This window comes from Aythya fuligula, chromosome 17 (genome assembly GCF_009819795.1).
Source record: "Aythya fuligula isolate bAytFul2 chromosome 17, bAytFul2.pri, whole genome shotgun sequence".
In the NCBI taxonomy this organism is placed as follows: domain Eukaryota; kingdom Metazoa; phylum Chordata; class Aves; order Anseriformes; family Anatidae; genus Aythya; species Aythya fuligula.
This window is the reverse complement of record NC_045575.1, coordinates 11,400,582-11,426,658: the sequence shown is the minus strand read 5'-3', so window position 1 is coordinate 11,426,658 and position 26,077 is coordinate 11,400,582. Positions and strand designations below refer to the sequence as shown.

The following is a 26,077-nucleotide window of genomic DNA, read 5'->3' as shown; positions in this document are numbered from 1 at the left end:
TTTAACTACTCTTAGCCGTCAAGTGAGCATGTGTTTTTCATGTATTATTCTGTCTTCTGAAAACGTTTCCAAGAATGTATGTGTAAAGTTCTTTAGAACTAACGGTTCTGAAACAATTGTTGTAGAGTATGCTCAGCAATGGAATTTTTTATTCTGGCATAAGATTTTCTTTTGGTTAATTCCATTAGGCAAAAAATAAAATGTACTCAAAAAGTCTCTCCAAATTTCCATAATGGAAGAGAGATGCTGGCATGTATTCCCCAAATTATCTCACCCAAATTGTCTCAAAATAATGTAGACAAGCTCTGTAAGAAAATAATGCAGCTGCTTAAAAGAAACTTAAGAATGCACACACCAATGTGGGTAGATTACCAAGTCATGGAAAACTTCAGGTTGGAAGGCACCTCTGTGGGTCATCTAGTCCAATCTCGTGCATAGAACAGATCTAGCTTTTAAGTTAGATCAGGTTGCTTAGGCTCTTGTCCTGCTGAATTTTGAAAATCTCCACTGGGGGAGTTCAACAGCCTCTCTACTCATGCCATTACTTAACTACTGTCATGGTGAAGATATTTCTATTGTATTGAATTGAAGTTTCTACGTTTCCACTACAGATGTCTAGGGAAAAGTTGATATATGAGGGTGTGGTGATAGGTGGGTGGAGGGGGTCTATATGCTGTGGCTGTGTAGATGCACAAAAGTATACAGGGCCTTTATGTAAGGGAAACCTTTCTGTTGATACGGAGTTCATCACGTGATGTTGTTAGTGTTCCGCCCTCCCCTGGTGTCGCAGATTTGCCATCTTGTAGTGGGCAGGAAAGTGGAGTCCTAAGACTTTGTGTTTGTCATGCTGCCCTTTATCACAATCTCAGCGTAACTGTGTGATGATTCACTCATCTTTTATGAAGTTGGAGATCATACTTTCCTGCCTTCTCCCGTCTTGAGCATTGTGCAAACAATTGATTTGTGGCTTATAAATAGGTAGTGCGTGTCTCTAGTATTTTCAGTCTAATTGCATCTCCTCCCCCACTGTTCTGACCACAGCTGTTTTGACACTAACTTTAGTTCAAGGCATCACTTAGATTCTGAGTGTCTCATGGCCTCAGGAAGTTGCCAGGAAACCATTCTTCTAGAATTTTGCTCCAGTATCTCTTTTATATATGGATACCACTCATGGATGTGAAGATAAAAAATAGAAAAAAGGTATAAACTTGATGCAGTAATAGCTGCAGTTTCTGAAAGATGAGCAGAAACAATATTTCTCATTGTGTAAGGTGTCATTATTTTTGTTTGCTTGTACTATTCATAACACTCACCTCTCTTTTAAATTTTCCTTTGACAATCTAAGCTGCAGTTTTAGAATGTCTTCATCTGACTTACATTGGTAGGTCATTAAAAAAGCAATCCCATTTTCTTTCTTCCTTTGTGTCCTTGTTGTACCCATCCCTTCTATCATGGTGAGCTAAATCAGAGAACTGATTCAGGGTAAAATGGCCTTCAAATGTTCTCTGTGTGATTAAAAAAAACACAACTTGAAAGTGTTTGAATTCAAAATTCAGTGAACTGATATGTTCAGGCCACTTACAGCTGAGAGTTTTAGATATTTATTTTTTTATCCACATTGTTTTCTCATTCAGTTTCCTCTGTGCTGATTCACCCTACAAACATCTGTGCTGGCTCAAGGGAGGATGTACCACAGAGGTGGGAACAAATGGGTAGCAGTGGAAAAAGTCCTACTTTCTTACCTCTGGCTTTTTCCCATATGGCTTATTTAATTAAAGAGGTATGCTTACATGTTCACCACGTAGATGAATAGCTTTATTTTTGAATTGTTTTGTTTTCAGAGGGCTGTAGTGACCCATAATATGTTTATGGGTCATATATAAAGTTTATAAAGTTTACTAGCAATGTGGTAAAGGACCGATATCAAAATCAATAAAGCTTTCTTTAATCTCTGTAATCAACTTCCTGGATACAGAATATTTGTGCATATGTATCTTAGAAACACATTTTGAGAGGATCTTCTTACTAATTTATTGTTTCTCAGTTCTGTGTCTTCCTGACATCATTTAAAAAAAATAAAAATAAAAATTCAAGAAAGTGCTTTTTCAAGTCTGTAGCTGTGGGGAGAGAAAATAGAAAGAGGAAACTTGATTTTTCTGCTTGCAAATACTTCGATTAAAAATGCTAAATGTTTTCATATGTCTTTATGGGGAAAAAAAAATAATCTTCTATATATCCTGCTGAGTTCCAGTTACTACAGTGGTATATGGTATGTGAACAGAATGAGAGTGGCTATTCCAGTTCCCTGCTTGTTTGAGTTGTTTTACTGAGATTTAAAATAATGCATTTAATGTTAGATATATAGTTTTGTTGCAACAGCACTTTCATAAACATCAGTAGTACCCAACCAAGTGAAGTGAACATGTGTGAGAAATCCAAAATACAAACCTATGAAGTGTTGAGCTGTTATTGCAGATGCATGTTTGATGATGGAAAAGAGGAAAAAAAAAACACACAGATATGTCAAGATAAGATTGGTATTAAAGTGGTTCTTGAATTGCCTTATAATTGCTAGATTTATTCTTTTAATTCACGTAAGTTTTTCTGCAGTACTTATGATTGGAGCCATCTTCTTGGAAAATTTTTAAACTCTGTATAAAATTCAGAAACTCTGCTTGGCCCATGCTGGGAGTTGGGCTGGTGGGTGCTTTCTCACCAGTACCCAGAAGCATACCAAAGAGCTGAATCACTCAGCAGAGGCCTGCAGTTGCCACGTCTTATTTGTAGTAGGTTGCTGCTCAGTGTGACACAGATTACATTATTTATATTTGGTGTACAATGCTTCTAAATCTAACACGATTTAGAAACCCACATGACATTTTGAAAATAATTCATGGCCGCTTTTGAGATCCTGTCTGAAGGCACTATATTAAAGTAAATTAAAGGTGTTTCTTCATTTTAAAAGACCAGAAGAAACATACTTTATAAAATTGTTTTATTGTCATTAGCAATCTATATTCTTACAGTCTAAAGGCAATAGTGTTGGTGTTGTTTTTATGTGGCAGTGTAAAGATAAACGGAGTATCTCAGTGAAACTTTCTCTTTCAGCTACTGGTGTTAGCGTCAGTGAAGTGCCAAATGAAGAGGAAAGTCTGAAGATAAACATCAAAGCGGATGCCTGCCAGAATGGGCCAGAGTCACTCTTCCCCGACTCTCCTATATCTTTTGATCCCACCAGCAGTCCTCAGGGTCAAGAGTCATCCCCAGGTGTGACTGGTTTCCATGACAGCCTAAGGAAGTCTCAGGGAACTAGTGCTGAGGGCATAGTTCTTAGAAAAGAAGCTTTGCAGTCTCTCAAACTAAGTCTTCCCATGCAAGAAACAGAATTGTGTAAGCATCTGTTTATGATAGCGCCCCTGCTTTCTATTGCTGCATAAAGCTTTTTTCTCTGAGCCTGACTGTAAAATCTGTAATATCATTTCAGCTTGGACTAAGTGTCATTTTGGCAGTAAGCTTTTACTTTGAACTAAAATTCATTTTCTTTCAGTAAACCACTCTCTGCTGCAACTAAAGCACGTGCCTTAACATCTAAAAATCATTCTCACACTGGACGGGAATTTGTTTTCTGGGACTGAAGCGATTCTCATCTTCCTTCTTTATTACTAGAAATAATAGGTGACAACTTAAAAAAAAATAATAATAAAAAAATAACAAAAACACAGCACAACCAGGTGATTTTAAGATAAGTAATAAACATGGGAGTAGAAGGGCAAAGCCTTTATAGCAAGGTGTCTAATGCTCCAGGCATCTTCAATAATGTTTTTTAAAAGCATTACTATTAGAAAGACTTAACGTGATTTAACAAAGTAGAAAATTTATCTAATGAATAGCCTTTCTCAGGCCTTTAAGGAATGAATAGACTGTGTAGGTCTGTCTCAGTTTTTTAATTTCAGTACTACTACAAGTGCAGAACAGATGAGATAGTAATAGTCTTGTTCTTGCTGTAAGATCTTTCTCTTTTCATATATACTCAGAAGAGCGACAGTATTTGCAAACGGGAAAGCTGAAATACGCAGTCATTATTAATGCTTACACAAAGATACATTAGAGAAGGGTATTCTGAGGTGCATGCAATGGGCTTTCCTTGCGTTCTTTGCTTAAGCATGAAGCATGTTGCTGATGGTAGAAGGGGCTTTTTCCTTTTGCATCAGATTTGCATGTGTTGGAGGTTTCTTTCTGACTGTAAAGGCACCTTTCACTTACAGGCTCAGTAGAGTCTTCACTCCCATTGGAGAATGAAGAACAAATAAGACTTCAAGCAAGAAGACGGCTAGAAGAGCAGCTCAAACAATATAGAGTGAAGAGACATCAAGAAAGAGTGAGTACCACCCAACAGATGTTCTAGATTCAGTTATTGATGGGAACTTATACAGTCTATGCTTTAAATTCTGTTTGCTGTGCTTCAAATACTCAGATTTTTCAGATGTGGAAAAAAAAAATCTCTTTCTTCTGGAATTGGTTCTCTATATTGTTTCTCCGTTATTGCATTGGTAATGCTATTTTTTGCTACCCGAAATAGGAAAAAACAAAAACAAAACAAAAATGTAGGCAATCTTAAATTTAAGAAAAATTATTCCAAATCTGAATTATTTAATTTCCATTTTTTCCTATATCTTTCAGTTTTTAGACTCTACCTTAATTGCTTTCAACCTGTCTATATTTAGTCTTGATTGTTGCCATACATGTAGTTTACCTCATTCATGAAATGATACAGAAACTTAAAGTTTAAAGCTTTTATATTAATACTTACGTATTAAGTTCTACAACAAAACAAATCCTTGATGCTAGTTCAAATGTAACATTCTGGAATTTACTTTCTTTTGTTTTCTTTTCATCCAATCAGTCTACATCCAAAAACCGGCCCTCCAGCACGCTAGATCCTGAGTTGATGTTAAATCCAGAAATCTTGCCAAGAGCTAGCACTGTAGCAATGACAAAAGAATATTCCTTTTTGCGGACCAGTGTCCCCAGGGGACCCAAACTGGGCAGCTTGGGACTTCCAGCATCCTCAAAAGAGAGAAGAAGTTCAAAATCTTCAAAGTCCAGTAAGATCCGGTCCTTGGCTGACTACAGAAGTGAAGATTCAGACTCTAGAAATGCTACCGGGAGTCTTCTGGCTACTGACTTACCTGGTGGGATGCTGAAGCAAAGCAGAAGTGGTCCAACATCAGTTGTTTCTGAGATTAGTCTACCCTCTGACACAGATGATCGAATAGAGAATTCCTCCTTGGCAGGAGATAACATTTCAGAGATTGATGGAAGTGAAGTGGGAATGAGGATGGATGGAAATGAAAGCGACAGCTCTACCTACAGCAGCGTGTCAGGAAAAGTGGTGTTTAACAGTTTACAGAATGCAGAAGGCAAACAGAGCATTCCATATACAATAAATGGTCAGAAGATACATCCTGATGCCATGGGGCAATTTCCTTCCATCAGTGAAGTGCTGCAGGCTGCAGCAGTGGAGCACCAAGCCCAAGAGCAAGATTTTAATGGAGAAGTACGGAGCCGGAGAGACAGTCTTTCTAGCAGGTAAGAGAGATTGGTGGGCAGTGAGATGATTGCGGTGTTGTGCTCTTTTGGGATAGGCAGTCTGTTACTCTTATCTTTTACTAGCATTGGATCCAGTTTGTGTTCGCCATGATCGAATCAGCTTTTAACTTATGGATTCTAAAAGAAACTGAAAGGTCACTTCACAGAGTACCTACTTAATATATCTTTAGAGAAAAATAGTTTTGACACTGATAGAATGTTTTAAATGGTCTCCTAGCAATTGCGTCTATCTGTGCTCCATTTACTCACTGAATCACTTTTGTGGCATTAGTCTTTAAAGCCTGAAAGTGTTGATATAACTGTCTCAAATGGTGATTTTTACTATGGTTGTTTACCTGATCTATGTATCTTTCAGACCTCAAGTCATGAAATGCTAAGAGTCCTGTCCTATACACTCTTAACCTCTTCAGTCCTTTAACTGTAGTCTCACAAGCTTGTGTGTTTGTAATAGGTATTAAACTTTTCCCTTAGCCGAATACCTGTTTTTTCTTTTGCACTAGCTGTTGCTGTTTCTCAGGAACTTCTGCATTAAAGCAGGTGTTGTGGACAACATTTGTGGAGGTTTTGTTTTTCACATTTATGTCCATTTGTCTGCTTATAAAGGGATATGCAGCTACAGAACACACTGAAGTCAACCACTGCGCTTTTGTAAACATAACAAATATATGGGTACCACAATAAATTCTAGTTGCTGCAAATATAGAAAGCTAACACACACAACTTCAGTGTGAATCTAATGTCTTTCTCTTTGGATGGTAATGAAGGTTGTTTCGCTGTGCTTTGGATACATCATAAAATGAGAAACCGTATCCTAATTTCTAGTTTAGATGAGAAGCATATTATCTTAAGGAGTCTGAGTACCTCTTAATTTCAGACTCCCTTTTCTTCAACTAGGTGAGTGTTGTACTCTCTAACTCTTATCTGTGTGTGGTTTCTCTGTCTCCAGTGTATCTATGGAAAGCTCTATCGCAGGAACTCATGATGAAATGCTGCAGGTGCTAAAGGAGAAGATGAGACTTGAAGGGCAGCTAGAGGCACTTTCAGTAGAAGCTAATCAGGTACAAAATGAATTTCTGTATTTAGCAAATTATATTAATATGTTAATTAATTTTCAAGAGCTTCCTCCTCTTATGGGAATGTGTTTTGTAAAAACATTGTTGAATTAGATACATTACAAGTGCTCTTATGAAGATAGTCTTTAAAGCCTTCAAAGGTCTAGAAAAAAAGACAACAGCTTTAGAGATGATGAATCCAGAGTTAAGGTAATGATGTTTGTGTTTTCTCTTTGTATTGACTGATGGTATAACATAGGTAACGCAAAGCATTCTTACTTAGTGTGGAAACACATCTTATAAGCCAATAACCATGTCAGGATTTTTGATGAAGACACTATACCTCTTGTCTGTGCTTTCCTCTGTGTTTTCTTTTGAATATTTGAACTTTTTACTATGCGAGGTGTCACTTCAAAAAAACATTATTTGAAGTAAGTGGTCTTTGCCTTAGCAAAGCCATTTTGCTGTTATCTCTAATCAGCCATTAATGTATTTTCTCTTTTGTATTTAATTTCTGGGACACATTCAGGCTCTCAAAGAGAAGACTGAGCTACAAGCCCAACTTGCAGCTTTGAACATGAAGCTTCAGGCACAGATGGAGCACAGCCAAAACAGCCAACAGAAGCAGGAATCGCTGAGCTCAGAAGTGGCCACATTAAAGCAATCTTGCTGGGATCTGGAAAGAGCAATGGCTGACCTGCAAAACACCTTGGAAGCAAAGAATGCTAGTTTGGCTTCTTCAAATAATGATTTGCAGTTAGCAGAGGAGCAGTACCAAAGACTCATGCTGAAGGTTGAAGATATGCAAAAAAGTGTTCTCACCAGAGACAGCACAGGTGGGTTGATGTAAATTTTGATCTTTAAATTTTATTATTCCATAAATCATTTTAATTCAACATAATTCTGAAGTCCAAGAGCAAGAAATAATTTTAATTTGCATTTTATTAATAACATACTAAATAGCTAAATTTTAAGGTGTTTGTTTTCTATGTTGTGTCACAAGTGCCACAATTTGCAAGACACAGCCAGCTTGTGGGAGGAGGCATAAATATGTAATCTAATAACTGTTTGATGGTGAACTAACGTTTTTTAGAAAACTGCACAAATACTGGTCTGTAATGATGAATCTCAATGTCAGGATACCTGCTTTCTGATTTTATTTTTTAATTCATATTTTCAGCCTCTGAGGAGCTTTGAATGCTTGAAGAAACTACTCATTTATTTTAATTTCGTTCTGTTTATGAGCCTAATTCTTTGGATTCCAGAATTTTCATTTTTTGCTTTTGCAGGAGCAGCCAATCTTTATGTAATTAGGTGCATATATTTTTGTTCAAATAAATAAGCTACAAATACAGCAATAAGCCTTGAAAATGTGTGCGTAAAAATTGAGCGATGGAGTATAATAGTCCAGATTCTTTCTTTTCCTTTTTTTAGTTCATGATCTGCGACAACAGTTGGCTTCCTTACAAAATCAACTTCATAAAGTACAGTTGGAACGGACCACGCTGACCAATAAGCTAAAGGCATCAGAAACAGAAATCACATCACTCCAAAATGTGCGACAGTGGTACCAGCAGCAGCTGGTACTCGCTCAGGAGGCTCGTGTCAGGCTGCAGAGTGAGATGGCTAATATACAGGTATTATGATTTGTTTGCACATAGGACTGACAATCTGTTCTTTTAATTTTATCCAGATGTCCTAGTTTCGGCTGGGATAGTTATTTTTCCTCCTGGTAGCTGGTATGGTGATGTGTTTTGGATTTAGGATGAGAACAATGTTGATAACAATCATGTTTTAATTGTTGCTGAGCATTTCTTAAACTACATCAAGGACTTTTAAGCTTCTGATGCCACCCTGACAGTGAGGAGGCTGGGGGGTGCACAAGAAGCTGGGAGGGGACAGAACTAGGACAGCTGATCCAAACTGTCAAAAGGGATGGTTGTCCACAATACCATGCGATGCCATGCTCAACAGTTATATGGGGTGGCTGGCCAGAGTATGGGGGGGGCGACCACTGCTCAGGGACAGGCTGGGCATCGGTCAGTGAGTGGTAAGCGATTGCATTGTGCATCACTTGTTTTGTACGTATTATTATCATCATTATTTTTCTTTTCTGTGCTATTAAACTACCTTTATTTCAATTCATAAGCTTTTACTTCTTTTTTGCCAAGTCTCTCCCCAATCCCACTGAGTGCTTAGCTGCCTGCCAGGTTAAACCACAACACCAAAGGACATTGAGAATGGCTCCATTGTCAGAGTTCACACACAATGTCTTTATACTTCAGGTGGAGAGCAGGCTGGGGGGAGTTGTTCTGTTTTTTGTTGTAAGGTGTTAGCTCATGTTGATACTGAGGCATAAATTTAATCACTTGTCTTATGTGAATGAACACCTATAGTGCAATGTAAGTAGTAGTTGAGATTAGGCACAGATAGGTTCAGTTTTTTTGTTGTTGTTTTTTTTTTTTTTTTTTCTTCCTAGAACTCACCAATTTGAGCTGTTGGTATTAATCAGTGATTTTTTTTTTTTCCCACGTCCAGGCTGGGCAAATGACCCAAGCAGGTGTGTTGGAACATCTCAAACTAGAGAATGTGGCATTGTCTCAGCAGTTGACTGAAACCCAGCACAGATCAATTAAAGAAAAGGAACGTATTGCAGCACAGCTGCAGAATATTGAGGTGAGGTTGTAGGTGATCTTCATTAATTATGTTCTGTTTAAGTTGCATATTTAGTTTTTGCAAGCATAGTATTTGAAAACTCAAGTATTTACCATCAAAGCAGTATGAAATTCTTATGAATTGGTTAAAATGATGCTTTATAAAAACAGAAATGTTTCAGAACAAATAAATTTGTATGAAACTACAAACAGCAAGAGGGAGAAAGGCCATGTTTCCCATTCCAAGGTGACGCCTGCATTTTCAGAGCTGATATTTGCTTTTAATTGAGTTTTAAAAGTGGATGTAAATATTCTGCTTTGCCCATTCGTGAACTTTTCCAAGAGAAAACTTACTTGGAAGATAAAGTTAATAAAATTCTTCTTAAATGTGTGAAATTGCTCAGGTTTATCCTTCCTGTACTTAAGAAAGAAAAGATGAGTAAAATCTATTGAAGTTCAGCGCATTCACTTTCAAAGCGTTTAGAACCCATCTCCACTGCTTCCAATAGCAGTTGTGTAAATGACAGGATTTTCTATTTCATGGAGTTACTACAGTATCCAAGGAATTTATTTTTGTTTCAGAATTTTCTAAGCGGCTTAATTTTAATACTTTAAATATTTGTCTTATTTATACCCTGTTTCGTCCATTTAGAAAGGACATGGTGCTATATAAGGAACTCAGATTGTCACAAGTATACAAGACACTCAACTTATTCTAAGGTGTCTTAAGTATATGAGTGAGTGACTTCGGTAAAGATATACAGGTGTGTAAGGCAGACATCAAAATTATATTTGCTTGTTACTTTCTTCTAGAAATGTTCTTGATAACTTATCCTTTTATTTTCTTTTTTATTCCCCAACACATACACACATCCACCAGCCCCTTCCAACTGAAACTGTAGATGTTAACTACTTGCTTTTTCTGCACAGGCTGACATGTTAGATCAAGAAGCTGCCTTCATGCAGATCCAGGAGGCTAAAACCATGGTGGAAGAAGATTTGCAGAGAAAACTAGAGGAGTTTGAGGATGAGAAAGAACAGCTTCAGAAAATGGCTGATTCTGCAGCAACATTGGAGCAAGAGTTGGATCAGGTAGACTGTTTTTAGGCAAATTACCAAAGGTTGTAAAGGAAATAGTTAATTGGCTGAAAAGGCAGTAGTAAATAAATACTGAGCTCTAAACTTTTTAAAAACAGTCTGAAAGATTGCTGCAAAAATGAAGTCCATATCAAAGTCACTCTGTCCCAGGTGAAAAGGCCCCCCACTTTTTTTTTTAAATCATCTCTGTAACTGTGTTTTTAGTTTTTGTTTTTGAAATTTCATTCATTTTGTATAAATTTAATCTTACAAATTTAATCTTAAAACACATTTTCTCAGGTCAAGCTGACTTTGCATCAGAGAGATTTGCAGCTTGAATCTTTACAGCAAGAACACCTAGATCTAATGAAGCAATTCACCATGACCCAAGAGACATTGCACACCAAAGAGCAGTCCCTGGATGACCTGCAAACACAGTACGATGAACTGAAGGCCAGATTAGAAGAGTTCCAGAGTGATGCTACTTCTAAAGATGACATGATACAGTATTTGCAAAATGAGAAGATTGTCTTGGAAGTAGCACTGCAGACAGCAAAAGCAAACCAAGAGCAACTTGATGAAGGAACAAAACGCCTTGAAGAAGATACAGAAGTAGCATCAGAAGTGTTGGAACAACTGAGGCAAGAAATTGCAATAAAGTCAAGCCAGGTAAGAAATCCCTGAAAATATTTTACTAAAAATAGCTGCTCCAGGCAAGTATTGCCACAGGCACGTGACATTGCCAGTTACATGACAGATTTGTACATGATTTGATCATGTATATGTGAACTGGTGCGATCTGCTTACCACATATGTAGATTAATGACACGCTAAAATGTTACTGGCAGGATAAGGGACCTTTGTTTACTCCCGAGGGTTGAGTTCATTATAAAGTGTGAGATTATTTCTGATGGGTTATCTAAAAGTGTTATTGAGATACCTAGTCAGAAACAGGATCCTTGTTAGATTAGGCAATTTGTACAAGTATAGCTAAAAATACTGTCAGTGCTTGAAATAATGTAGAATACAACATGTTTCACGTGTAAAACAGCATGTTTGTTTCTTTCCTCTGGCAGGTAGAAAATCTGCAACAAGAAAATGCCAGCCTCAAAAAACAGGTTCAAAAAGTGAAGGAACAGTTCCTGCAGCAGAAGGTAAGCAAAAGCAAGCTATTTCAAAGAAATGAAAACAAATAACTTATTTTTTGTAGTGTAAGTATGTATTTCTGAGGGCTATTGTGAGGAGACTGGAATTCATTTTCTGTATCAAATACAAAGAACTTGGTGACATAATTACATGGTTTCAGTTGAATTTTTACCTGCAATTAAGAAAAAGTGAATCCACCAATCATTTCAAGCTTTCATTGGTCTTGATGAAGTTTGCTAATTGATCCACTATGTAAAGTCTCTCTCTGGCTTGTTACTAGGTTTTCTTTTGCAAAAGCACTTCAAAAGCACTTAGAAAAATCTTCAGTTGTCTTCATTTTCCTTCAGCTTTGAAAAATTGTAGTTGCCAGAGGAGAATAAAAATGTTTTATCGCAAATTTTATTCCAAATAATTAGTTTTAAAATAGTAATTTAAAATTGATATATCATTAGTTGTAAATATGTATTATGCATAGAGGCACCATTAATTTACCACTTTATTGCTCGTTAATGTAATACTAAAGGTGTTTTTTTAGCTTATTTGGTTTATTTTGAGAAGGCTGTTTAAACTGCAATTAACACTCCCTCCCTTTCTCATGACAAAAGTTGTTAATTATGTGCATGGAATGGCTAATTTTTAAAATTATTTTTTAATTGTGTTTAAGTAGTGCAGTTCCATAAAGAATATGAGGAGTATACCATACTGCTATAAACACTTATTCATATTCACTTAATGAACAAGTTGGCCTTGTTCAGCCTGGAGAAGAGAAGGCTGGGAGGGGATCTTCAATGTATCTGAATATCTTAAGGGAGGGTGTCAAGATGTTGGGGCTGGATTCTTTTCAGTGGTGCCCAAAGATAGGACAAGAATCAATAGGCACAAACTAAAACACATGAAGTTTTATCTGAATATGAGGAGAAACTTCTTTACTGTGAAGGTGACAGAGCACTGGAACAGGTTGCCCATAGAGGTTGTGGAGTCTCCTTTTCTGAAAATAATCAAAACCCACCTGGGCATGATTCTGTGCAAAGTGCTCTAGGTGACCCTGCCTGAGCAGGGAGTATCACCAGATGACCTCCAGAGGTCCCTTCCAACCTCATCCATTCTGTGATTCTGTTACAGATGACATTTGTTTGTATTGTTTGATACCACCTCCCCCCAAAACTAGAATAACATCGGTAAATATTTTAGAAATTTAAGAGTAATTTACAGCGAAGTTGTAACAGAGATGCTATGTTGTTCTTGAAACTCTTGTGTGCAAGGTCATGGTGGAAGCTTACCGAAGAGATGCAAGTTCTAAGGACCAGCTGATTAGCGAATTGAAAGCTACAAAGAAACGTCTAGACTCAGAAGTGAAAGAGTTAAAACGAGAGCTACTGAAAATTCAAGTTGAAAAACAATCACTCGAATCTGAACATTCAAAACTACAGAAGGAAGTATCTCAGGTTCGCCAGCAGATGGTGGAGATAGAAAATCATCTTCAGTCAGTGCAGAAAGAACGAGATGATATGGAAGCACGCCTACAGGTATGGAAGGTGTCAAGCATTGGACTTTGAGAGAATATTACATGCAGGATATGTTGCTGTTTCTGTTAGTTTTGGAACTAAACAGAATGGCTGCAAGTTAAGGTTCTTGGATACATATTTAATACTGTATATATAGTTGAGCATATACCTACCACATTAAAGTGACTGCTCAGTAACACCTCATGTACATGTAAGTCAGTGGGGAGAAGCATGCTCCAGGAGTGGTAGAAGTGTGGTGTGGAAGCAGTTAACCTGGTCCCAAAGTGAATGCTGTCTGAGAGCGGAGCTCAAAGTAGAACTGTGTGCATACATGTTGTGGTGGTGGCCACAGAGGAAAGAATTTAAAAGGTAATAAAAAGGAGTCAGGAAGCAGAGAACCTTGAAATAGGTGTTTTTGTTCCCACATGTTTTTTTTAGGACTGTAAATAATTTTGAAACTTTTTGTATTTATTCTCCTGTAAAGCAACATAGAGAAAACATGTTTTTGTTCTTGCATCATGTCTGTTTGTTTGTTTGTTTTTCTCTCTCCCTTTTAAAGTCCTTGCAGTTCGATAAGGAACAAATGGCATCTCTTGCTGAGGAAAATCAGTCATTAAAACTAGAAGTAGAACAAATGCAAGAAGAAGCAAAAAAGTAAGTCTGTTCTTTTGGTATGGACAAAAGATCTATAACATTAATCTTTCATATGCACACTTTTAGTAATCAGCCTTTTCCTATTCCTTAGTCTTCTGTTTGGGAAATAACATCCATGTCCAAGTACTGATTGCATACTGCAGGAGTTCTATCTTCTCTGATTCACGCATGCTTTTAAACAACGATATACATGTTGTATGGCATGTATTGTTAACATGTTGTAACATGTTTAATGGAGTTAATCCTAATTTTCTTTCAGTAAATTTTAACCTTGAATGGCTAGAATGTTGGGCTTAATGAGAACAAGTTGTTGTGTGTGTGTGTGTTTTTTAAACTGGTAACCATAGATGAAAACTTTTACTGAGACATGAAGTACCCAATGAAAATCTCAGATTAGATGAAACCTTATTTTAGATTCTTATTCTAAATTCTGTGTTATTTAAAGAGAGTAGTGTACATTCCTTCATACTGGAATTTTAATAATTCTGACAAAGACTTCTTAATTACCATAACAACCTTCTTAGAATGTGTTCCAAAGTCCTGGTCATTACCTCACAAGGGGCCAAAATTGTACCTTACCCATCTGATGGCTTTTTCTGAGATGAGTGACTTGGGACAAGGGGAGAAAAGTGGGTGTCATTTACCTTAACTACAGCAAGGCATTTGGCACAGTCTCCTGTAGTATCCTTACAGTTCAGCTGGTGAAATATGGACTAGCTAAGTGGACTATATGCAGATTTTATTATTTCTTTTCAATTGAACCATGCCAAAAATTAATCATTCAATATTATTTTCTGGCAAATTTTGTTTTAACCTTATGTTTTGTTTTTTTGCTTTCACTCTAGGGCCATTACGGAGCAGAAACAGAAAATGAAGCGTCTAGGGTCAGATCTGACAAGTGCTCAGAAAGAGATGAAAGCAAAGCATAAAGCCTATGAGAATGCAGTCGGCATTCTTAGTCGGCGGCTACAGGAATCCCTCACTGCAAAGGAATCTGCTGAAGCAGAGTTGAGCAAACTAAAAGCACAAATCACTGATGGTGGAAACAACCAGATTGCTCAAGTATGCGGGTGTCTTTTAACATTGTTAATACAAAGATAGCACTATCACATTATTAAATATGTGTTGAAACATTACTATACACAAGCGATGAAAACACTTGGAATATAAAGTTAACTAAGAATGCTGGTATCAGTGTTGTGAATACTGAGAATTTCCTTAATTATATTTGAAAGAGATAGTTTGGCAGGCTTTGTATTTTTGTATTTCACTCGTTTTTTGAGATCATTAATTGCTTGGGATCTGAAAAATTTCCCAAACTCTAACTTTAACTGCTTTTATCCTCATAGACAGTTGCCATCTCTTCAGGGTAGCCGTAATTTAATCGTATATGTTATGACTATCATATATTAATTCTCAACAGTATTAGAATTGATTTATTGAGGGAAAACCTAAATTCCTTAGACTAATGGAGCAAAATATGAAAAATGATAAAAGTAGCGGTTGGATGCAAAGGGTTGAAAGCTCTGAGCTAGACCTTTACATTAATCACTAGCAGCTCATTTAATATTTGGTAGAGAAATAAACTTCTTAACAAAACAAAATTGCCTCTGCAGAGATGGATGGTAAATGAATCAGGTTTGTGATCCTTTTGTCTTTAGGAAAGGATTCAAGCTCTGGAGACAGAGTTGCAAACTGTTAGCAAAAGCAAGTTGATGCTGGAAAAAGAGTTGCAAGAAGTGATCTCGCTTACCAGCCAGGAGCTTGAAGAATACAGAGAGAAAGTGCTGGAACTAGAGGATGAGGTGATTACCTGAATTTACATGGTAGATGGGAAGGTGACAGTAAAAAGCACCTAGAGGCGGGGAGAAATTTTAGTATCATAATTTTATTCCAACAGTGCAGGAAATCAGAATCTAATGTGCAAGCATTGTGTTGCTGACACAATATAACTTTTCTGCTCTGTACTGTCTCTTCATGGTTTTATGAATCACTGTAGTATAGGGGAAAAGAAGATGAGAGGAAAGTAGTTCCTGTATTAAATACCAGCTGTGTCTGGCCATAAAATAGTGAATATACATGAATAGTTATTTTCCCAAACTATTGGGAGTCATGTATGCTCAGTGATTTTTGAGGGCAGGGTGGTGGTGTTCAGTTGTAAAGTTGCACAAAAAAACCCCATAAACTACTCTTTATCTCCATGTGAACAGTACTCATTGATTGTGCTTTCTAGCAAGCCTTTGAGTCTTCCATTAGGAAAAAAATGTGAAAATGCACTTGTTTTGAAGTACCCTTTTAAAAAGGGGGACAGGGAGAATGAAGGAAAACTGTAAAAGCAAATAAATTAATTTACATCAGTTTTTTTGAGGTATTAATCTGGAGATGTTTGTATTTACTTTCAACTGTTCTCTGGCTACAGCTTCAGGAATCTAGAGGCTTCAGGAGGAAGATAAAACGTTTAGAAGAAATTAACAAGAAGTTGGCCCTTGAACTGGAACATGAACGAGGAAAACTGACGGGCCTTAGTCAGTCCAATGCCGCTTTGCGGGAGCACAACAATATCCTAGAAACAGCTTTAGCAAAAAGAGAGGCAGATTTGGTGCAACTGAATCTACAGGTATTATGACTTTTTGGTATTATGCCTTAAGAAAGGAAATGGTTAATATTTCTTGTAAGATGTAGAGGTCTTCACTGATATGATGCAAAGTTGGTGTGTTTTCTTCAGATGCAGGCCTCCTGTATGTTGCATAACAGTAGTAACGTATGAGAATAAAGAACAGATCAGAAATGATATTTTGCGCTAAACGGAGCTGTTTCTCTCTTAGGGTGTAAATAAATCATGCTGAAATACTTGCAGTTGTGAAAGTGTGGCTCATTTAAGATTCTTGAAACATGCAATCTGTCACATAATGATTCACTGGAATTAATGTTGATATTTATGCCAATGGTAATGTATTCTTGTGGTATAAGCAAAAGGGAATTTGTTGCCTATAATGTGCTACCGTTTAACCATGGCTACTTTAAGCTTGAAATGGTACTCTATAGAAGCAGTTATCAGTGAACAGCAGAGATAAGCTTTTGCAACTGCTGCTTTGGCTGATGTTTGTATTTACTCTGTTGGCATTTCTGGTCTTCCACTGAGTCTACACAAACCATGCATTTGTTTTTGTGATGTGCTACAGGTTCAGGCAGTCCTAAAGCGAAAAGAGGAGGAGGACCAGCAAATGCAACAACTTATTCAAACTTTACAGGCTTCCTTAGAGAAAGAAAAGTCAAAAGTTAAAGACCTTAAGGAACAGGTAATGGGTCATTTATTTATTTATTTTAAAAGATGATTTAAATGTAAAGTATTTGAAAGCTAGCTTTACAGAAAAATCTATGCTTTATAACATACTGCTTCCTGCAGGGTCTCTGACATGATGGTTGATAGTTGGTTGAAAGATCAATTGATGTCTTTTCTGTTGTGCCCAGTGTTAATCATGCTCACTGACTACTAAGAAAGTTCCATTGTAGCTTGCGGTGGTTCATGGAGTGTATCCTGAAGTGATGCTGCTTCATCAAAAAATTTGCAGTAAGAAAGCAGTTTAGCAGATGTGGTTTTTCATTATGTAATAATTAACCACTATTAGCATTAGTAAGGATGACAACACTAACAGTGTTTTTATAAACAAAAATAATTATAAGCAGCAAATTAATGCTGCTGCACAATTTTCTTGATCTGTTCTGTACCCTTTTAGCTTAGTTCTTTTTTGATACTCGTACAGTGATAAAACAAAGAAAAATTGTATCTTTTTTCTTTGCAGGTAGCAGCAGCCAAAGCAGATGCAGCACACAATCGCCGTCATTACAAAGCTGCTTTCCTTGAGCTCAATGAGATCAAGAAAGAGCTACAAGCCAAAGAACTCCTTGTCCAAGCCCTTCAGGCTGAAGTGGACAAACTGCAGTAAGTACACTGTAATAAATGCCCCAGTTCTTGAAGTACAGTAAACAAAATAAATCCTCTGAAAAACACACACGTTAATGAATTTTTGGTTTTGCCATTCTGAAGTGGTTTATGTTGAAATGCATCCCAGCTGAGCCTGATCATAAAATACATGTTTGGATGCTAGGCAAATATTTACAAGTTCATGTCTCTTAGTATTTCAATTAGACCCAAAGTAGGCTGTATATAGGCTTCACCACCTTCTTTTCTTTTTCAGTTCTGACATGGATTTTTGCTATTTCTTGTTACTAGTGAGGGTTAACACTTTATATACATATTATCCTGTTATTCTCCCCTCTTACATCCCTAAAGAATTATGTAGAAGATAAATTTGAGCATTGGATATATTCCATGGTATATTGAAATGCTATTTGTTTTGTTGTACAGAACCAATTTTCTTACATTGTAAGAAATTATCAGACCTACATAAGAATGGATATAAGATTAACTCTAATTCTCCTAAAACAAAAGCACAATTACTGACAGGCTTCTTGTTTTGTTCACTGTATAATCTGTTGTCTGTAATTGGAATATTACCAGTGCTCAAAGAATGTGGTTTTTGCAGCATATATATATATTTACGCATCTGTCTTTTGTGACTTAACTCTTGCAGCAAATGTGTTGGCAAGCCTTCAAAGGTATAACCAGGTGTCATGAGCTGCCATATAATTAACAATCGTATATTAATGTAGTGAAGTACTTGTTTTAAAGGACAGATTTTGTAAGTACTGTTTCTGTTAATATTGCTGTGTAGGGCAGAGGATGAGAAACATTCCCAGGAAGTATCACAATTTCAGCAAGAGCTGGCAGAAGCCAGATCTCAGCTCCAACTTCTGCAGAAAAAGCTGGATGACAAGCTTAGTGAACAGCCTGTAGTAAGCCAAGAGGTAAAACCTGCACACCTACTATGTTTATCCTTACTTAGGATGTGTTCTATGATTTCATTTGTGTTTCATCCAGGAACTTTTAATGAAATTTATTTTAGGAAGTTTCCTTAAAAATAGGAAAGGTTCATGAGACACAGATAATATTTTTTGTGAGTGATTTCATGTATAGAGAATTCTAAAGATGCTCTTTTGTTGTTGTTAGGTGGAAGACCTCAAGTGGGAAGTAGAACAAAAAGAAAGAGAAATAGAAACACTTAAGCAGCAGTTGGATATGAGTGAACAGCGCAGCCATAAGGAATTAGAAGGGATGCAAGTTGTCCTACAGGTATTTAATCTAGCAGGTGGAGATTCTGATGGATACCTGGTATTGGTGTAGGGGGATAATTAAAACAGTATTTTATAGTTTAGAAGCATTTAAAAGCATTTACACTGATTTTTAATACACATTTTTATTCATAAAACCTAATTCATGATGTGTTTTGCAGTCTTTACTCTTTCTTGATTTCACTGGGCTGTTAGTTTCTTATTTTATTGACCTTACACCGTAAAAATAGGTTACTGACTTCTAATTTTATTTCTGGTTTTCTGTCAGGGTGAATTTGTTTCACATAACACTATCATTTTTTTTATTCTTTTTCTAGTTTCCTCTGGAATCTGAAAAATGTGATGAAAGCCTTAGTTCTGGATTTTTTGTACTGCTTTCTTATATCAGATTGATTCCCTTATTTTCCTATCTAGAATATCAAGACTGAGTTGGAAATGGTGAGAGAAGATCTGTCAGTGACTCAGAAGGATAAGTTTATGCTGCAAGCAAAAGTGAGTGAACTGAAGAACAGCATGAAGTCACTGCTGCAGCAGAACCAGCAACTGAAGTTAGATCTGAAGCACGGCAAGATGAAGAAGGTATTGGAGTAGGAAGAATATGTAGTAGTGTAATTGGATTACAGTACTGGAAAATACTCTGCTGCAAGGAAACTTGGTGAAAACTCTTAATTGAAATGCCTACCCGTAATATAAAGTTACTGATGTTCTGATATTTAAATAATAAATACGGGAAGATGTGCAGGCAAAAGTAACTTTACTGGTCTTGACTTCTTTTTCATTAGAAAACTTTGTGTCTACTATATTATCTTCCACTTACCTTTTAACTTATAATAAACTAAAAAAAAATAAGTGCTTAAATTAAATAATGAATCATGGGCAAATATTTAGTTAGTACTTTCTTAATGTTCACGTGTCTGTCTTCTCTATTCTTGTCCTATCTAGTTTTTCATCTTTCCACAGTTTCAAAAGGTGACTATTAATGGCTTCTTTGATTTTTATTTCTTTTCCTATTTGCTAATCACATACAGAAAATGCAGCAATAGTAGATCTCTTGCTCCTTCCTTATTTGAAGTACTTCTCTCAGTTAAGGGAACTTCATATGGAACTCATCTGTATCATTCTTCTAGACATTAATCTAGATATTTCATCCTGCAGGTTCTAGAATTTCCAGGAGGACTTATTTGATTATACTTCTTTGTGTTTTTTTTCCTGAATTTTTCTTTTAACTATACTGGTAGCATGTTATTAAAATTTGTTGTGAAGATCCAGATTTAAATCCTTCTTGTTTTATTTCTTAACTAGTCCTTCTGTATGCTCTGTGTTTACCTATAAGTATGACTAGAAGCTGACATTAGGTTAGGAACTTTTGCTTGTGACCCATGAGGCTTAACTGAGCAGGTATCAGAAGCACATCCGTGTTATGTACCAGTAGTGTGATATGAAACTTTGTGTGATAAAAGTGAAATGGATGGAATAAGCTGACTTTTTATTTATGGCTCTTTTTTTTTCCCTTAACCAGAGGAAAGGAGAGAATAACTCTTCAAATCCTGTAACTCCAGTCAAGATTCCTGATTGTCCAGTTCCTGCTGCCTTGCTGGAAGAATTGTTGAAACCATCAACAGCTGTGAGCAAGGAGCCTTTAAAAAATCTGAACAGCTGTCTCCAGCAACTGAAGTATGGCCTGTTATTTAAAACCATATTAAATAATTTCTTAAATGTTTCCAGGAAACCATCTGCCAGCCTAAGAAAAAAAAAAAAAGGATTCGTGAAATGAATTATTTTGCTCTTAAAGGGACTATATTTAGGACACTAGGATGTTCTGTCATCCTAAGTGTTTGCTTAAATGGCAATGAAATAACAAAAGAAGCCTTTACAATATACTAGGCAAAATGTCCATCCTAGATTGTTGATTTTTTAGTACACAAATAAATATACTGCAAAACAAACCAGAAACAGCTATTTTTAGTTGTTGCCAGTGGAGAAGCTGGTGTTTCTCTCTTCATAGCACCAGCAGGGCTGCTTGTGATAGGAGCCCAGGCGATGCATTAATAAATCTATATTGAGAAATTTTATTCTGCCAAGAATTTATTTGCATGTCTTTGCTCACAAGGATGCACACACAATTCTGAGCATGAAAGCTCCAGCTTCAGGAAAATGGGGATTTGATGTTAATGTGGAGAACTGAGCTGCAAATTCCACCATCATCGATGTTTTAAGAGACAGGGGATCATGGAACATTATCACAGGCTATTACCAGACTAATATTTTTACTAAATTGGTGTCTGAATACGAGTCATAATGTGTTTATCTAGTTTATTTTTCTCTGGTGCTTTCCTTGCCTCTTTTTCTCATGTTGCCTTTTATACCAGCAATAGCACCATGTTCATCAGGTTGCAGTCACTTAGTGCCTGTGCTGAGGAAATGATGCTGCATAATGCCTGGCAACAAGTATGTGCAGTAAAGGAGATGCTGCGGTGTTGGCACTTATTTTTGGATTAAGCGTATTGTATTTGTTTTGCTTGTAAGTTAAAGACAATTTCTAAGGTTCCTTTAGACTTTTTTTCTCAGCTACAGCCTAGATAATCTTGGAGTAGTTATCAAGAATCAGAAAAGTAATTGTGATCGTGCATTTAACATGTAACTTTCTGCCTGATAATATTTGTTCTTTTTTTTTGTTGTTGTTCCCAAAACTTTAAAAGGCAAGAAATGGACAGTCTTCAGCGTCAGATGGAGGAACACACCATTACAGTACATGAATCAATGTCTTCATGGACTCATATTGAGGGGCAGCTATTGAGGGACCTTACTTCCACCAGTCCTGCAACTGCATCAGACCAGCAGGAGATTCCTACTGTAGATGAAAAGAAACAGAATTGCGATGTTAGTGACAGGGAAGTTTTAACACTATAACCTTCTCTGCAGGTGTCCTTCTTCCTATTGCTTTAAGTGTGTAAACAAATCTTTATCAAAATTATTTATTTATTTCATTTAAAAAAAAAAAAAAAAAGGTGTTCAAAATATTGCTTTTGCCTGTAGAAGCAAAGGGCATGGTTTTGAGAAACTGGCATAATAATAAGTGCCGAATGTGCTATTCCAAGGATTTGTTTGAAACCTTACCATAATAATTCTACCATGTTTGGGACTGCCAAGTGGTAAATTTGACTCATTTGGCTTTAGTGAGAGATTAAGAAGGTTCAAAATGAGGCCAAGAAGAGCATCTGCTTCCAGGTCTGCATTTGTTTAATCTGGGTAAGTTTGTTAATAGATGACTGTTAATTATGTATCATCTGGTTTTTGTTCTGTTTATTTTTTTCTTTAGGTTGGGGGTTGGGGTGTTGATTTTTCACCCCCCCAGTTTTTCGCCTATCTTGGGCTGTATCCAAATTGCAGGGAAAAAAAAAAGTCCTGCTCCTGTTCAGTTATTAGCAGCAGTTGAGAAATGGATACTCCTAGTAGAGCATCCTTGTTTCTCCCACCTACAATGTCTTATTTTTTATTTTCAGATTACATATGTCTGCATTTAGGGGGAAAAAAAAAAAAGTTTTGAAGCCATTTGTAGTTACAAAGATGACCTTTGATCTATGGCAAAAGAAACAGGCTGCAAAGATGACAGAACTTTGGCAGATTTGCCTGGGATGTTTTCTGAAGTGTCACAGTTTTTCTCTTACAGTTGCAGGCCAGTAGGGAGCTTTGCTTCACTGCACAAACACTTCTTGCACCTTTTTAGTTCAACTTTTGAAGTAGACATCCTTGATTAAAGGTATGCTTGTAATATATATACATATATATATAAAAGAAAAACCATAATTTTCTGACTTTGACTATCTGTTTTAATATTCTTATATACTGTAAGTTAAGGCTGACATAAGGGTTTTTGGTTTTGTTTTGGTTTTGTTTTGTTTGTTTGTTACTGCCATTGTTCTAATGTTACATTCAAGTTAGCTGGGTTTTGACATGCTGTACAAATGGCTTAGGGAAATTAGCCCCCAAAAGCCAGAGCTTTTAGAAATGTAATTATTTTACTGTAAAGACAAAATTATAATGCCTATATACAATTATTATTTTGATTATCTTCTTCCACACACTGTCCCAACTTCTTGCATCCTCTATTACAAGGTGTCTGTTGTGAATGTAAATGGTGGAACTATGACACTCTCTCTCTAGAGGTGCCTTGGCTAAATTATTATTAAAGAAGCCCACCTTAGACTCCTTCTTCTTTGGTCCCATCAGTCCATGTGGCCTAGGGTGCAGTGATAAGCCACACTTCTCATTCAAAAATCAGTGCAGGGATGCTGCTTCATCTAATGTGCTAAAGCACAAATCAAAACACACACGACGTTATTTGTAAGAATCATTGGCAACTCAGGTACTGACATGTTTTTGTTTTAAAAACATAGAAAACACATCAATTATATTCACTACAGATTGGCATTAGAAAATCTAGTAAGTATAAGAGGACTAGCTTTTTTTTTTTTTTTAAAAAAAAAAGCATCTCTTCAATTATTTTTTTCATAATTAGCTATAACAGCATTCAGAAAAGTCACCTTGTCTCTAATTTCTATTTGTCTTGTTTACTTACTTTTGTAAAGAGGCAGTTGCTTCTTTGAGGAGGCTCCTTTTGGATGGGTTTGTATGTTTCTGTGGGAAATGACTGCAGTTTGCTTAACAATAAGGCAAAACCCAAACAAGTGTGGGGAGAAGCTGTGTTTATTCAGAGTCTTAGTTCTCATAATTACCAACTCAAGATCCCATCCAGTTGAACACTTTGCACTTAGTGTTCCAGAGTGACGTTGTGCCCCTTAATTCCTTGGAATTTAGCTTACATTTTATGGGGTCAGAGTCAAGTGATGCTGAAAGTCAAGGTTTTCAATTTGGTGAAGGGAGAAGTGTATTAGTGTGACATTAGGTGTCCAACGTATGGAATTACTGATCTGTTTAAAGAAAAGTCAAAAGCTTTACTAGCTTAGACATGTTAATGTCTGCGTACTACTGCAGTCTACTTTGCAGAGTAAATGGTACTGATTATCTTGCTGCTGTCATGTTCTTGAAGTTGCCTGTATATTAAGCTCTAAGAGGGGAAATACGCAGTGTTGTTAAATAACAAAGTTAAAACTACATAATAAATAATATATTCAGTACAAAAAAGGTTACCAAATGTTCAGGATTTTAAATAAAATAACACTTGTGCAGGGTTAATGTTGGTGTTCATTTTGGTAAATACATTGCCTGTAGTTAATCTGTTATGTTTTAAGTGCAAAAGTTTGCCGACAGTTGTCATAGATAAAGCTTTTATCTGGTATCAAAGAAGACAGAATTGTAAGAAAACTTCATAGGTCTTAAGAACATCTGCTCTCCCTTCTGTATCAATAATAAGACTGCATTCAGTTTTCAGTGTAGTGCAGCACTTTCTCACTAGCTCCCTGTAAGACATCTGAGTTTATATAATCAAGTAGCCTCAGATGCATATTTTTCCTTTTAAAGATGAAGGAGCTGTTGTGAAGTTCTCCAATTAGATTTCTGCATTGATCCACCTGTTTCTCTCTCTCTCTGGAAATTCCTGGACACGAGTTATTTTCATTTTATGTCCCCCATGTGGTTTTCTACAAACACAAGCGGTATGCCATTTACTTAAACGAAGCACGGATGACAAGACTTTTGCAGTTCTAAGTCTGGTGAGGTAATGATCCACTGATGTTACAGAAGTCACTGAGAAGCCTTCTAGAAAGAGCACTCAGCATGTGACAAAAGCAAACCCTCTTCTTTGAAGCTCATCAGCTATGTATCTTAATTATCCAGAGAAATAGTTGCTGTTACATTAAAAAGCCTCACCCTGTGGCTGAGCATGCTCTCTATTCAAAGCCTCAGGTCTCCTGCTGTCTAGGCAGTAAACAAACTAGTTATCAGAATGAAACCTGAGTTCCCTCTGCATGTCTCAGCACTACCAAATAGATCAGAGGAGTAGCAGTGCCTCATTAATATCGATGTGTATTTAGAAATTTAAGAATAATTTTCCAAAGTTCTTTTTCAGTTTTTGAAGTAATGTGCAATTTTTTTTTCTGTAACAGACTGTGTTTTCCATGTCTGTTCTTCAGTGGCTGCTACCCACTGAACAAGTCTTGTTGATGAAGCAGAAATGTTGTTGTAAAATGAGAATGTTTCCCAAATACTGAAAGTCGTTCAAGGCTGCAGCATTGCTTTTTCAAATGGGTTGGGTTTTTGAGGACTCTGGAATAATTGTCCATTAAACAACAACAGAAGCCCTATAATGGAAAAAATGTTATTTACCAAGTCTATGCTGTTGCTGAACACTGTACAATGTTCCATTCTATCGTCTTCCACGTCTCTTGGAAATACTTGTGCACTGTATAGGGATCTGCTGAGCCCCTGATCCACTCATGCTCTGGGAGGATCTGATCCCAAACTGTTCAGGCAATATGCTAGCTGGAGTCTATGAGAATCTCACATATTGAAATAGAGTAATACCCAGAGTGGAAGTTCTAGTGCTTGTATTTTCATGGATTATTTATACCTCTGTAGGGGAATGAAATGCAGTGGCACAGAAGTTTTAATGCTAATTATGACAATGTTAAAGGTGCACTGGGGACAGATAGTATCAATACAAGATTAACTTAAAGATGACAAAGTCACTACTGGTGATGCAAAAGCTTGTGATGTATGTTCTAATAACTTTGCCAGGGAAGTATGAGTAGTATGCATGTGACTTGATGTGACCAGAGCCTTTAAATATTTTCATATGAAAGTAATTACAGTCCAAAGTAATTACTGATGCTCATAAGCTGTCAGTCTGATCACACTTGTCTCCTAGTGTTGCATAACACTTCAGTCTTTGAGAGTAGAGCAGCCTAATTTCCAATACAGATGCACGGATTTCTGGAGGAGATAGAGATGTTCTCAGTATTGTAAAAGAAATTGTTGTTTTATACATGACATTTAATAATTTAATGTCTGCTTAGGTGGTATTTGTAAAGATGGAAGTTAATCATTTCATGTTCTTGAGTGGATGAGCCAGGGGACGGAGGAGTTACGCTATGTACCATTACTATTTATGATCACAAAAAGCATGTTGATTATAAAAATAATGTGCATAGGAATTCCTTTAAAAGTTTTGTGCAATAAACTATTTTTGGTAAAGGGCTCCATGTTGTTTTTTTCTTGTAAGGAGAAA

The 26,077-nt window shown here is 36.6% G+C and overlaps 1 protein-coding gene across 4 annotated transcripts in view; it reads left to right on the top strand.

The window, feature by feature from the left end:
• The window catches only part of GOLGA3 (golgin A3), a 28,816-nt gene extending 2,769 nt beyond the window's left edge, over positions 1-26,047 (top strand). For 3 of the 4 annotated variants that reach the window (XM_032198719.1, XM_032198717.1, XM_032198718.1), the window contains exons 3-24: positions 3,109-3,390; positions 4,266-4,378; positions 4,904-5,589; positions 6,557-6,668; positions 7,192-7,498; positions 8,097-8,299; positions 9,201-9,338; positions 10,247-10,408; positions 10,694-11,062; positions 11,470-11,547; positions 12,802-13,065; positions 13,604-13,698; positions 14,544-14,760; positions 15,360-15,503; positions 16,118-16,315; positions 16,881-16,997; positions 17,502-17,641; positions 18,435-18,567; positions 18,770-18,892; positions 19,306-19,470; positions 20,411-20,565; positions 21,591-26,047. In XM_032198719.1, the coding sequence (XP_032054610.1) occupies positions 3,109-3,390; positions 4,266-4,378; positions 4,904-5,589; positions 6,557-6,668; positions 7,192-7,498; positions 8,097-8,299; positions 9,201-9,338; positions 10,247-10,408; positions 10,694-11,062; positions 11,470-11,547; positions 12,802-13,065; positions 13,604-13,698; positions 14,544-14,760; positions 15,360-15,503; positions 16,118-16,315; positions 16,881-16,997; positions 17,502-17,641; positions 18,435-18,567; positions 18,770-18,892; positions 19,306-19,470; positions 20,411-20,565; positions 21,591-21,801 (4,412 nt within the window). In that variant the 3' untranslated portion in view covers positions 21,802-26,047. The remainder of the gene's footprint in view (positions 1-3,108; positions 3,391-4,265; positions 4,379-4,903; positions 5,590-6,556; positions 6,669-7,191; positions 7,499-8,096; positions 8,300-9,200; positions 9,339-10,246; positions 10,409-10,693; positions 11,063-11,469; positions 11,548-12,801; positions 13,066-13,603; positions 13,699-14,543; positions 14,761-15,359; positions 15,504-16,117; positions 16,316-16,880; positions 16,998-17,501; positions 17,642-18,434; positions 18,568-18,769; positions 18,893-19,305; positions 19,471-20,410; positions 20,566-21,590) is intronic. The other variant, XM_032198720.1, reaches the window with a different exon arrangement.
• Positions 26,048-26,077: the final 30 nt, after the last annotated feature.